The sequence below is a fragment of the Cervus elaphus genome, chromosome 20 (genome assembly GCF_910594005.1).
Source record: "Cervus elaphus chromosome 20, mCerEla1.1, whole genome shotgun sequence".
NCBI lineage: Eukaryota > Metazoa > Chordata > Mammalia > Artiodactyla > Cervidae > Cervus > Cervus elaphus.
In genome coordinates, this window is record NC_057834.1 from 50,369,281 (window position 1) to 50,382,987 (window position 13,707).

Genomic DNA, 13,707 nt, shown 5'->3' on the forward strand with positions numbered 1-13,707 from the left:
GAGACCCCAGAAACCAGGGCTGGGGGACCAGCGAGCCAGGGGAAGGGCAGTCCTGTGACATCCCAGGTGTCCAGTGAGCAGGAGATAAGAGAGCAGGGTAACAAGTGCCTATTACTTATAAGGTGGCTGCGGTGGAGGCTGCAGGCTCAACTCAAAAGGGTTATTTAAAAAGGATCCCAGGGAAAAGCAAAGTGGGGACTTGGGGCAGGAACCATAAGCTCAGGTTCTTATCTATACGTTCAGGCTTTGGCTGTGAGCAGCACTATCATCCTGTAAAATCCTAGGCAGCAACTCAAAATAGCTGTTTTCTCATCACACCTGATAACTAGGGACACTTGCTATGCCGCAGAACCCGCTGAAATTCTCCAAACTAGTCAATCCGAAGCCAGCTTACCCTGACTTGCCCGTTCCTTCCTGTGAAAACCCAAACAAGGGCTGCAGTGCATGCTTTTCTCTTGCTCCCTCTGCTGCCTGAGGGACGCTGGTGCTTCCCTGTGTGGCCCCCGGGGTGCGGCGTGACCCCTCCTCTTGGGATATGTGAGTGAAACAAGCTACCTTCTCAATGGTTGGCCCTGCTTCACTGAAATAATAAAACCTGTATTTTGAAACAGTGTTCTACACACACTGGTCTGTGGGTAAGAGGACACGGGGTGGCTGTTAGCTGGACGATCCGGTTACATGAAGAGCACACAAGAAATCTGCAGTGGTCACCTCGGGTGACCTGAGCTTCTTGCCCAGGTGCGACTGCATGCATATGCGTGCTCAGTCAAGTCTGACTCTTTGCCACAAGAGCACTGGAGTGGGGCGCCATTTCCTCTTCCAGGGGATCTTCCCAGCCCAGGGACTGAACCCATGTCTCCTGCATCTCCTGCATTGGCAGGCAGATTCTTTACTGCCTGAACCACCTGGGAAGCCCTTGTGCCCTTGCCCAGGTGCAGAGCACATCAAAGCATCCCAGTGTTAGTTAGCTATTGTCACAGTGGAAAGAGGTCCCTGCCCTCGGGCCACTTTCAGACAACCAGAGCATCTGTCTTCTAGCCTAGAGGGGCAGATAAAGGCTCCCTGAGACTTGACAGAGAAGCAGGAGTTGGAACAGGTGGAAAGAGGTTTCTGGATGAGCCAACAGCAGCTGCCAAGCCCTCTAGGAAAGGACATAAGTGGGAGGTTTTCTGTGCTGAGCACAATGCCTTGGCCACAGGAGGTGTGTGAGCAAGTTTTTATTTTGCTTTTAATATAAACTGAGGCAGATACAGGCTCAGCAAGGGGTGTGGGACTGCTGCAGACCAGCTCTGACTGTGTCAGGGTTTCGATGTGAGCAGAATCCTCCCTTTTCATGGAAATTCATGCAGTGTTGGGCCATTTCCCACAGGACAGCATTCGCTGTGCATTCATAAATCTCTAGTCCCTTCTGTGGGGTTTCCCTGGTGGCTCAGTGGTAAAGAATTTGCCTGCCAATGCAGGAGATGTGGGTTCAATCCCTGGTCTGGGAAGATCTCCTGGAGAAGGAAATGACAACCCACTCCAGTATTCTTGCCTGGGAAATCCCATGAACAGAGGAGCCTGGCGGGCTACAATCCACAGAGTTAAAAAAAGAGTTGGACACGACTTGGCAACTAAAAACAAGTCCCTTCCATACGCCTGGACCGGGGCCAAGCCCCAGGCGAGGTTAGTTAACCAGGACACAGATCCAGCCTCTGAAAACCTCACAAGTGAGGTGGTCCCTGCCCAAGACACAAAGAGGGAAGGCTGGCCAAGGCTGAGCGGCTGCTCCTGGGGCCAGCAGGGAGGTGGGAGCCCCAGCACTCTCTCCTGTCCTGGACTCTGAAGCCAGCAGCATGGGGAAAGGATTGTTTTTACATAATACAGGGGCTAACACCTTCTGGACCTGTTTGGCTCCAGACTGGGTCATGAGTCAGAAAAGCTGTTCTGTTCCAGGCATGACATGGTCACAGAACTTGGGTGTGTTTCCTCATCCGCAGAGAGGAACAGCCTCTAACTTCTCTCTTTCCTGACAAGGGTCCTATAAGGTCGTGAGAATGCATGCAGAGACCGAGAGATCATCCTCAGCAGGGGCCCCAGCCCTCACTTTTCCGCTTGGTGGAAATCTCACTAGTGGTCCTGTTAAATCCATTTCTTCTTTTATCTTTGGTGAACATCTACAACACTTTCACGGGATTCCAAGACATGAGAAGGTTCTCAAGTGGCAAGGGAATTCAGCCACAGTCCCTTACGCGGAGGAGATAAAAGTTCCTCACACAACTTCAGTTTAAATTAAACTTCCTTTAATGAAATAAAAAACAAACGGTGCATTGCATAATATTTTGTGGTCACAGTATAAAACAATACAATTAGTTCATATAACATCGGATATGGACAAAAATACACAAGACCCTTTCTTTTGTCTACGTAAAATTCGGCAGATCTGTATGTGCCACGCTAAAAAAGAAAGAAAGTCAACTTTTTTCTCCTAGTGATCTGCACACAATATTTATCACTGAGAATTTGGTCAAACAGCGGAGGAGAACTTACCCAAATCCCAGTTCCCTTCTTCCTCTGTTGTCATCGGTGAAGGTTAAAAAAAAAAAAAAAAAGGTTTTCTGAAAGTAGCAAGTTGTGTAGTATTGCTTATTATTCCTGCTAAAGAGGCTCAGTCTTTGGCTCACAGATGTCAGTGACAAAATCATGGCAGCAGGCAGGCTGCAAAGCAAGAGCCACCAGGGAAAACAGACAAGGGTCTGGGCAGGAGAAGCCACCTTGACCAGGATCTTAGGGAAAGCCACATAGATAGGAGGGGAGAAAACACACAAATAAATACATTTCTAAATTAAGATTTTAACTCCAGTTGGTGAGTCAGAGTTCCACTGTCCCATGAAAAATCTGAAAAGTTGTTAAAAAGTCAGAGCTGGCATTTTCTTTTTTTTTAAAAAGTGAAAAGTATATGTAAACATTATAAAGTAAACAATGGAAAGTACTTTTCAGGCTTTTATCTGAATGTAGCTTAGGCTCTTTCTGGGGATATTTTTATGATTAGAAGGAAAAAAAAAAAAAAGTCAAACTTTCTATCAAGTTTCTTTGTGTTAAGCAGTGCACTTTGATCCGTGTCAGTCGTGGCTGGGTCCTTGCCTTCATTCCAGTGCTTCTGCGGGAAGCTTTTCCAGAAAAGCACGGAGCAGGGGGCCCTATTTGGTATAACAAGAGTACATCTCACCCTCTGACCAGGACACATGTTCCAGCCATGTTTATGTCCTTGGAAGGAAGGAGGTCCTTGGTACAATGCCCTGTGACTTCTCCCTACTTGGTACCAGCCCAGTGGATGGAGGGTGGGGCTAGGGGCACAGTAAATGCCACAAAAGCCCCAGCCGTGAACTGCAACAGCAGTTTGAAAGGAAAAGGTACAGTGTGTGAGCACGTGTCACCTTTACTGCCACAGGCTGTCTGCTGCAACCCGTCCACGTTTTTTACATACACCCGGGGCCACTGGGTCACATCCAAAGCCAAGTATCCTTTCCTCCTTCCAAGGGCCTGTACTGCAACAATCCTGAACCTTCTTTTAGGAGGCTGATCACTGTGAGGGCTCAGAGGGCACTGGCTGTTCTGAACGCAGCACCTGTGTCTATTTCCTCTTTGCACAATCACCTGTGACTCACCTCCTCTGAGATGGCACAGTTAGGAAACGGCATGGAGGAAATACCCCAGTCTAGTGCTATCACAGCCTCTTCCCCTTCCCCTGGTCTTTCGTGTAGAGCAGACCTGCGGTGCATCTTCCCACCACAGATGCTAGGCCCGGAATTCCTCTGTGCTGCTACCGTTAGTATAGAATCTAGTTTCAATCATGTGAGCGGGCCCCTCGGTGGGCAAAACCAAAAGGAAAAATTTGGTGGCAATCTGCCGTCTGGGGGTGACGTGGTGATATGTGCAGAATGAATCGTGGGCAACAGAGTGAGGGAAGTAGAAGGGAAGATGGTGAGCTGGGAGCAGTCCAGCTCTTCTGGCCCATCGTGACAGAGAGCCGCACGTGAATGGCCATCATTTTGTATTACTTTATTGCTCGAAACAAATGCATCTTTTTTTCCCTTTTGGAAGACAAAGCGGTATTAGGTCCTTCAGAGCCGGGGTAAGAGCACGCAGAATGCAATGTGGGGACTGTCACGAGAGAGCCTCAGGAAAACCCCACTGGGATGCTTCTGAAAGGCCAGCGCTGTGTAGGGGCAAGTCACAGATCTTTTGGGGACCGCTGTCCTACTCCTGGTACGAGTGATCGGGCAAAGCGGACCACTCTCAGATCTACTTTGTAGGCTGTTCACATGGCAATAAATTGCTGGGTTTCCTCTGTGTTCCTAATAGGAAAGCAAACACACCACAAAGTATACCCTTTCTCACTAACCCCCTGCAGGGGATTTTTTAAAAGACTTGAAGGACTGACAAGGTCACAGAAAATGCATGGTTCTTCTGGGTAATTTCTGATTCTATGAAGTCAGTCTTGCAAGCAGCAATTCGACTTCACATTAAAGAGCCCAAGTGGCCCGTGAAGGACATGGGGTGTCTGTGGTTCCCCCTGCAGACCCACAAGGCTTTAGCCTCTCACAAAGGGCGGGACAGGGAAGAGAGGTGGCTTCTTCCAGCTGACACACCCCTGCACTACTGACCCTCTGGCATGAACTGCAGAAATCAAACTTCCAGGATATCTCCCTTCTGCAATCTCTGGGGCCCCCTGAGGCATGGTAGCCTCGGAACTATGGGAGTGACTGTCTGTTCCTTTCCTTGTCCCCGACCTCTTCTTCCTTGCAGGCCTTCTCACTGCCCTGGACAGAGGGGGCTGTGCATTTTTCTTCATACTCATTCTTAAGGCTAAGGTGGCAAGATAAGGTGCTTGGTGGAGAGCCAAATTCTCGATTCCAGGGCCATTTCAGCACTCGCACATAAAGCAAATACGAGAGAAGTGGAAAGGGGGCAGAGAAGCAGAAAACCAAAAAACAAAATGCATTTGGGCTTGATAGGAAGTTACGGACTGCAGGTTTAGATTTTAAATGTAGCCTAAACCCCCTGGAAAATAGGGGGTGGGAGGGTAGTAAAAGCCACACATTAGCCTTCAGCACTGGTCTGTGTTGTCCCTCGGCCGGGGTAGAGGGTCGCCTTTAGCAGCTCTCTTAGCACGAGCCTCCGACTCGGAAGCCGTACGGATCTCACCCGAGACAAAGAACTCTGAACGCCTTCACCCCTTTCTCACTGCAACCCCTCAAAACAAAAGGTAGAAACACACACAAGTCAGAGATCTATAAGCCAGTAGGAGAAAAAAATTAGAGGTTAACCATTAAAAACGCCGCCGTCAGGAAAACACACACTCGATTGTTCCATCAGAAAGTGCCGTGGGAAGAAGAGCCGTGTGCTGGTAAACGTGTCTGCGCTCAGGACTTGACATGCAGAAAGAGAGAGCGCCGAGTCCCACCTGAGATTAGAGAGGACTGGTTTTTAGTGTAACACACTTCGCGTCAAAAGATTGCTGTCCTCATCTCGCCCAAACCGCTCCTCGACCGTCCCCCGGTCTCGGCCTTTCTGGCACCAGCTAGTCCATCTCCATGGACATGAGCCGGCGGCGCTCTCGCCGGGTCTCCTGGACTTCCTTCTTACAGCACCAGTGGGAGCTGCAGTACCCGATGAGGCAGGACAGGAGCCCGATGACCGTGGACAGGCCGACACCAATCAGCAGCGGGTACTTGAAGGCATTCAGCACTGGGAGGGAGAGATCAGAGGGACAGAATTAGTGATGCAAATTGTGGGGTGGGAAAGCTCAGGGAAGACCATCACCTCCCCCCTCCACGGCCCGGGGTCTCCCCCAGGAGTCTGACCTCACGGGTCTTGCACCTAGCACAGGGTTTGAGACAAGAGCAGCTCAGCCATAGGCGTCCAAAAATGAGCAAATATATCCCCACTCAAGTCCACAGCAGGCGGGGTGGTGCTGGGGGGGAACCCAGAAAAAAAAGATTTCCTTCGATATCTTTGAATGTCAACTTGCTTTTTAGGGTTTTGGCAGGAGATTGATTTTTAAAAGTCAGTATAAGGGCACCACACATTCAGTAGCAGATGCATCCTTAAAAAAAAACTGTACATAAATCAATTCTATGCATCAGATAACTGAAGTGTACTAGGGGAGCTATTTTAAGTAACACTATAGTAAATTATCTAGCAAAGTGAATAATCACTCCCTGCTTGTTCAGTAAATCTGCATTTTCACACGGAATGACTTCAAGCAAGACATTTCTAAGAGGCAAGTATGGTATCACTGACCAAGTTGCAGGAATGCATACAGTTCAGATCCTGCACCCACAAAGTCCCTGTCCCCCAAATTACCAGCAAACCTTGGGTAGAGGCTGGCACCGTGGTTGTTTGCCTGACATTTAGCACAACAGCCCCACGAGACATCATTATCTCATTTAACAAGAGAGGACACAAAGGATTAGAAAGACTAAGTCGTCTGTGGAAAAGCTGGGGCTCCAATTCCAGTCCCCGCCAAACTGACACATCGTCAGGGAAACACACTCGAAGGCTCTTACTTAATCCTTCCAGGCACCTGGACTTGAATTCTGTCCATGAGTTTTTTCAATTCACACTTACTCTGACACTTTCTGCAGAGAAGACAAGTTTTCCATTAACCAAGGAAAATGTGCCCCCACTCCAGGAGGCTCAGAGAGCAGAAGGGCGGGGAGGGAACCCCCAACCACTTAGTTAGGCTGACTGGCGATCAGTGTGAGCCAACGAGGCCGGGAGTGCCCCCTCCCGTCTCAGGGTTCTGTGAAGAACCCTCCCTGAGATAGTGAATGGGAGGAGCCCCCTTTCACCAAAAGGAGGACCAGTAAGGGGCTTCCCAGATGGCTCAGTGGGTAAAGAATCCACTTGCAACACAGGAGACAAAGGAGACCCAGCTTCAATCCCTGGGTCAGGAAGACCCCCCGGAGGAGGAGATGGCAACCCACTCCAGTATTCTTGCCTGAAAAAGCCCATGGACAGAGAAGCCCGATGTGCAGCAGTACATGGGGTGGCAGAGTCGGACACGACTGAGCGACTCGCAGGGCACAGGACCAGTAGAAGGGCAAAAGGGGCAGGAACTCGCTCACAGCCCCTCCTAGAGACCTTGGCCCACTCTCTCGATGCTCTTCTCTGCCCCTGCCTGGCAGAATCTGTGCCAACCCTAGGATACAACAAAGTGACTATGTCTAGAATTTACAGAATGCATCGAAAATCTGTCCAGTAAGTTTAAAAAATCACTTCCCAATGGTGCCTCCAGCACACCCGGTACCTAAGCTGGGCAAACAGCAAGGGCTGAGTGTGCTCTTTCTGGGTACACGCCCGAGCCAGGCTAGAGAGAAAGCAGGCACATTCCTCAAAGGGTGAGAAGCTGGATCCCATCAGGGGTGGCAAAACGCACGGAGAAGACATTCCCCAAACACTGAGAAGGTTATTTGTGTGTCACTCTTACCATCCATCTTCACAGTTATAAAGACGGGCTTGGACTGGATCTCTGCCTCCTTCTGCCAGGAACCTGTGGGTGACTTCACCCATGGAGTCACGGAGCAGTAGTAGTTGCCAAAGTCCTGGTCCTCGGAGCCATGCACTTGCAGCAAGAACTCCAGCACGCTCATGCGCTCCAGGCTGAGGCTGCTCTTCCAGTCCCTCTGGGCCGTGTTCACAATCCCCTTCCGATCCAGTGATGACAGGAGGACGGGCGCCTTGTCCAGGCCGAAAGAGTGCACCGCAAACCAGGACACGTCAAAGGCCATGTCGTCTACGGATGACCAAGCCAAAACCCTGGGATCAGTGGCACAGGCAGAAGAAGTTCCAAGTATGGATAACACACCTCAGGTGGCGTGAGTGGTAAAGAACCCGCCTGCCTAATGCAGGAGACATAAGAGACTCCGGTTTGATCCCTGGGTTGGGAAGATCTCCTGGAGAAGGGCACAGCAACCCACTCCAGTATTCTTGCCTGGACAACCGCATGGACAGAGGAGCCTGGCGGGCTATACTCCACAGTGTCGCAAAGAGTCGGACATGACTAAATCGACTTAGCAGACATGCAGCCTGACTGGGGGCCAGCACGGCTCTGGGGACCTTAGGTGTCCCCGAAGCCTCTCAACAACCGAACATGAAGGTACGGTCACATTTTCTAATCTCTGGAGGGACCCATTAACCTTGTTTGAGATCACACAGCTGGGAGGTTGCAGAGCATGTGGCTTAACCCAGGAGTTCAACTGCAGAATCCACCCTTTTAACCAGGCCACTGCCATCACCCAGCTAAAGGAGCATAGCCCCAAAATGTCTCCTCTACAGAACACGCGATGGAAAGCTGGTGTGTGGTGACACAGACCGCTCTCTCCCCCAAAGAAAGCAGGGTCCTTCAGCATTTCAGGCAGAAGAACCCAAGACTGGAAGGACACTAGCTGTAAGCGACAACACGGACATAAAGTGAATTGTTCAAAGACTCTGGATGATTTCAATATCTTTAGATCATGAAATTTTTGCACCTTGTTTTATATCCCTGGATATGTTCCAGTGTCTCCTAGTTTATAGTCTATGGGAACTTGAGTAGAATTTGTATTCTACTGTTGCGTGAAAATTGTATAAATCTTATTTATGTTGAATTGGCTCAAAAAAAAAAAAGATACAAGCTTTCAGTTATAAGATAAATAAATACTAGTGATGTAGTATACACATGATGACTATAGTTAACACTGCTCCATGATGTATATGAACGTTAAGAGAATAAATTCTAAGAGTCTTCATTACAGGGAAAAAAACCCCACTTTTTTGTATCTATGTGAGATGATAGATGTCCACTAAACTTATTGTGATAACCATTTCATGATGTATATAAGTGAGATCACTATGCTGTGTACCTTAAACCTGTACAGGGATGTATGTCAATTTTATCTTAATAAAACTGGAAGGAAAAAATGGAAAAAAAAATAATAAAGTGAATCGTACAAAATGGAGAGTTGTAAACAGTTTAGATTTTATCGTTCACTGTGATTTTTTTCTCCCCCCTGAAGTGCTTAAGTTCAAAACAAGAGGAAAAAAATGTCAAGCTGAGAAAATTGAACACGGTTTAACAGTCCCAGTGAGTAATGCTGTGGAATCGTAAAGTACTCTGCAAAATTAAGGTTCTAACAGCCTCAAATAAATTAATGTGGGCACAAGAGTAAGACGACTTTGGCACAAGTGGTAATTCTCATTGAACGTGGAAATAAGGCTGCACACCCTAAGCCTCTGACCTCTTCTGCTGACAGTTACCAAGTGATACCAGCTGTGTCAGGTCTGAGAGTCGCCCAGCAGGCAAGAAAGCAGGCCACAAACACTGCTTTATCTTAAATTCACTTGACAAGACTTTCTATACAAATGTTAAATGACACAATTTTTATTAAACAAAAAGTAACATCAATTTAGTAAAAATACACTAATAACCTCAAAAAGCACATTATAAGGCAAATAAATCATATTCAGATGCTTACACAGAGAAAAAGAATGTAAGCAAAATTAAAAGCAAGAATTTTTTTCTTTTTTGGGGGGGGCCACGTCTCTCAGCTTGTGGGATATTAGTTCCCTGACCAGGGATAGAACCCTGCAGTGGTTAAGCATGGAGTCCTCACCACTGGACCACCAAGGAATTCCCCCAGAGAATTTCTACAAAACTGTTCAAATGATAATTCCTTTTCAACTCACAATAAAAATGTTAAGTGCTAAGTTGCTTTAGTCCGTGTCCTACTCCGCGATCCTGTGGATTGTAGCCTGCCAGGCTCCTCTGTCCATGGGATTCTCCGGGCAAGAATACTGGAGTGGGTAGCCTAACATGTTAATGGCCATAGACAAATCTCAACTCTACATGTGATGCCAGCTCTCTACTCTGAGACACCAAAATATCATTTTTTTCCTTCCCATTAACCCACCGAGGCACTTGAGCAAAACGTTTGAGTGTTCCCAGCGTGCAGGCCATCTCTTGCCAAATGACCAGCTCCCTGAGGGCAGAAGGGCATGTGGTCAATGTCCTCACATCCCGGCCAGTGCCTGGGCAGAGCAGATCACTCCCAGGTCCTCAGTGAAAACCGGCTCAGGGCTGCTGTCACCTGCAGGCGCTGGGCGTTTCTGAAGGCAGAGAGTCACAGCTGTGTCCATTACTTGTGCCCGGACTCTAACCCCCACCCAGCCATGCCTTACAGCATGGTGGCCAGGCTGTAGAGCCAGGCTATTTCAGGCTACAGTCCTAGCTCTCATCAGCCATGTGACCTGGGTGAGTCACTTAAGCTCACAGTGACTCAGTTTCCTCCTCTCTAAAAGGAAATTACAATAGCACCCAGGGTTAGTCAGCTGTATAAAATGCTTAAAATAGCACCTGGGGTGTAGTAAGTGCACAGTAAAAGGTGGCCGCCATGAACATCCTTATCTCCACAGTTCAACATACACACTCTGTACCAGGAGATGCCCCGACAGGAAGGGCACTCCTGCCTGCAGCAGATGTTCCTGGCACCCTGCCCTGACCAGCGGGAGTGCTGGGCCCCCAACTGCTCTAGGTGTCGGCTGCTAAGCTCTCACACCTGAACCCTTCTCCAGAGGACCGTCCTCAGCTGACAGAGGCCACCTGCAGGAGAGCCACCCTGGAGGTGAAGACACGCTGCCCCTCCCCAGCCATTCACTGCGGACAATGACTAACAACTGGGGAGGGTAGGTACAACAGCCTTAGCTCAACAAGGTCACACTCTATGGCATAATCCATGCTCTGGAGCGCCCCATAGGGACTTAACACTTGTTCTGAATTCAGATCTCTGCCTGGCTTCTTTCCTAGTTCTACCTTAATTCCCTCAGTCCCTCGTAGTTTCCTCCTGAGGGCACATCTTCAATTAATCACTCGTACGCTTGTCTCAGGCTTTGCATCTAGGGAATCTGACTTAAGACCCCGCCTCTAAAGAGCTGTGATCCTCCCCATCCCTCCCCCTGTGTTGGCACTCGGCCCAGTTGGGCCACATGTCCTTTCCAGAAGAGAATTCCTTCATAGCCCATAGGAAACGTGAGGAAAAACGAAACCACAACTTGTATTTAATTATTCAGAATCTTCTACCATGCAGTCCAAGAGTGCAAAGTTCTGGAAAATTGTGATGTGTAAGGTAACAGCTACCTATAGCTTTTGCAATTACATTGGAGGGAAAGACTTATGTTAAGGGCACAATTGGTGACCCATTAATTTATGAGAAAGACATTTAAATGTTACATTTTTGTATATTTATAAATGAGCTTAAAAATTTTTTATAAATAGAAGGATTGTGGGGGAGGGATAGTTAGGGAGGACATATACACACTGTTATATTTTAAATGGATAACCAATAAGTACCTAGGTGGCTCGTGCGCAATCATGTCCAACTCTGCAACCCCAAGGACTGTAGCCCACTAGCCTTCTTCGTTCATGGGATTCTCCAGGCAAGAATATTGCAGTGGACCTACTATATAGTATAGGCAACTCTGTTCAATGTTATGTGGCAACCTGGATAGAAGATGACTTTGGGAGAGAATGGATACATGTATATGTATGGCTGAGTCCCTTCACTGCTCACCGGACACTATCACAACATTGTTTGTTAACTGGTTATACGCCAAAACAAAATATAAAGTTTAAAAAACATTTTTTATAAATAAATTTTAGAGGCAAAAATAGTATTAAATCATTTCAACTTTTGCAAAGTACCTCTCTGCTCCCCCTTTCCTGGCAGCCTCCATAGGAGTGGTGGCTCCTTCCTGACTACAGAGGACAGAGTTGACTGATCTTTGTTTTGGATGGGTTTTTTTTTTTTTCTTTTCCTTTTCTTATGTTTTCCATAAACCCTTTTTTTTTTTTTTTTTTTAACCTCTAAAGCTCAATCATATTTAGGTTCCCTGACAAGAGTCAATTTTGGTATCAATCAACGTGTGTAGGGTTCAGTAAACTGCAGCCTGCAGGTCAAGCCAGCCCACCACCTGTTTTTGTAAATAGTTTCACTGGAACACAGCCAGGCCCATTTGTTTGTTCTCTTTGGCTGCTTTCCCTCTATAACAGCAGAATAGAGTAACTGCCTCAGAGATCATCTGGCCCACAGAGCCAAAAAAAACTGAAAATACTCCCTACCTGGGTCCCTTACAGAAGAGGTTTGCTGACCCTGAGCTAGACGCACCCGAACCTTCAGCTGGGGGCCATGCGGGAGTCAGACCTCAGGAGCTTCTGCTCCTGTTGGTCACACAAGATCAACTACAGCCCGCCCTGTTTACAGACAGCTTGCCCTTAACACAGAATGAAGACCTGCTTCATTTCCACTCTAGGGCCACATGTCCAGTGGTTTCCACCAAGAACTCAGTGATCTCTGCACAATCTGGCCTTTTCAAGGTGCAAAGCTGTGTGAGGTCATGGCTCTGCCTGTGATGGAGAAGGCAGTACAAGACACCGGAGGTCAGAGCATGGGCAGCCCCTAGGCAGGGAGTCAGGGTCTCCACAGGCTCTTTAGAAGGCAGAGACACACCTGCATACATTCAATATTCTTTCAAACCCTGAGGATCTAAGTGAGAAGCACAGCAATTCATACTAAGGGGGCCAAACAGAAAAGGTATGAGGTTGCTGGCCCACAACTCTTGGGCATCCTGTTGGCAGTGCTAATATTTTATGCAGAGAAAAGATTTACAAAGATTTCCTAAAAGTTTAAACTGCAATAGCATACCCTGGTTACTTGCCACTCACTTACTCTGCTTTGTATTTCTCCAGTGTTAATCACTATCTGATACTACATATATGGTGATTTCTTTCTTGTCTGTTTAATAAACTAGGCTGCAAGCTCCATGAAAGTAGACATAGAATATTTTGATCATGCCTCTCTATTCCCAGTATCTAGAACAGCATCTGTTTATAGGAGTTCAATAACCATCTGAAGGAATAAACAAAAGACAAAACGGAAGGGAGCTGGACTCTGCCAGTGGGTTGCAAACCAGCTGGAATTAGCCCCTGAAGTGGCCACTGGATCACCATGAGAACTTGCATTCAAATGTCTGGCTGTGTTTTCAAACCATCTAACAGATAGTGGCATCCATTTTAACAAGTCCTCAGTAAACATCTACTGAATACAAAGGACCGAGCTAGGCACTTTGGGAATAAATAGCCAATCCAATCCCTGACCTTCACATTTGTAACACAGTGGGGATGATATGAGAAACACTTAAATAAAGCAATATGAGGAAGGGGAAAGGATGGAGAGAGGTACCTGGATCCAAGGCTGCTCCTTCGACAGTGATGATACAAAACAATTTGATGAGATCTCCCCGGATGACCGACGGCGTGTCCGAATGCACAGAGGCATTGAATATAGGACCTGGAAGAAAGTAACATCACTTCATGATCCTCTTTCACACTTTTGTTTAAATCCCATTCTTGGTGCACAAATGTGCATCTAAATGTAGGCTCCCTTTCCTTGGAACTGGGCGAGAAACCCACAAAATAATAGCTTTTTAAGGATGTTTTTCTTCTCTTCAGAGAGACGTGAATAAGTACTTCCATCTGGGCTTCACCTTAAGATTCCAACCACAGTCTCATTTCGAGACCACCCCACCTCCCATCCTGGTACAGTCGGGGATGTTTCTGGCTCCACACAGTTCACTTCCAGGCCAGAGGGGCTCAGGCTGTTACGAGGCTGACATCCAGTAGGGAGACGG

The 13,707-nt window shown here is 47.6% G+C and overlaps 1 protein-coding gene across 1 annotated transcript in view; it reads right to left on the reverse strand.

The window, feature by feature from the left end:
• Positions 1-2,265: 2,265 nt before the first annotated feature.
• PTGFRN (prostaglandin F2 receptor inhibitor) overlaps positions 2,266-13,707 on the reverse strand; it is an 83,846-nt gene continuing 72,404 nt past the window's right edge. Inside the window, exons 7-9 of the mRNA XM_043878993.1 lie at positions 13,260-13,367; positions 7,475-7,780; positions 2,266-5,730 (exon numbers count right to left, since the gene is read on the reverse strand). Coding sequence (XP_043734928.1) covers positions 5,564-5,730; positions 7,475-7,780; positions 13,260-13,367 — 581 coding nt within the window. The 3' untranslated portion in view covers positions 2,266-5,563. The remainder of the gene's footprint in view (positions 5,731-7,474; positions 7,781-13,259; positions 13,368-13,707) is intronic.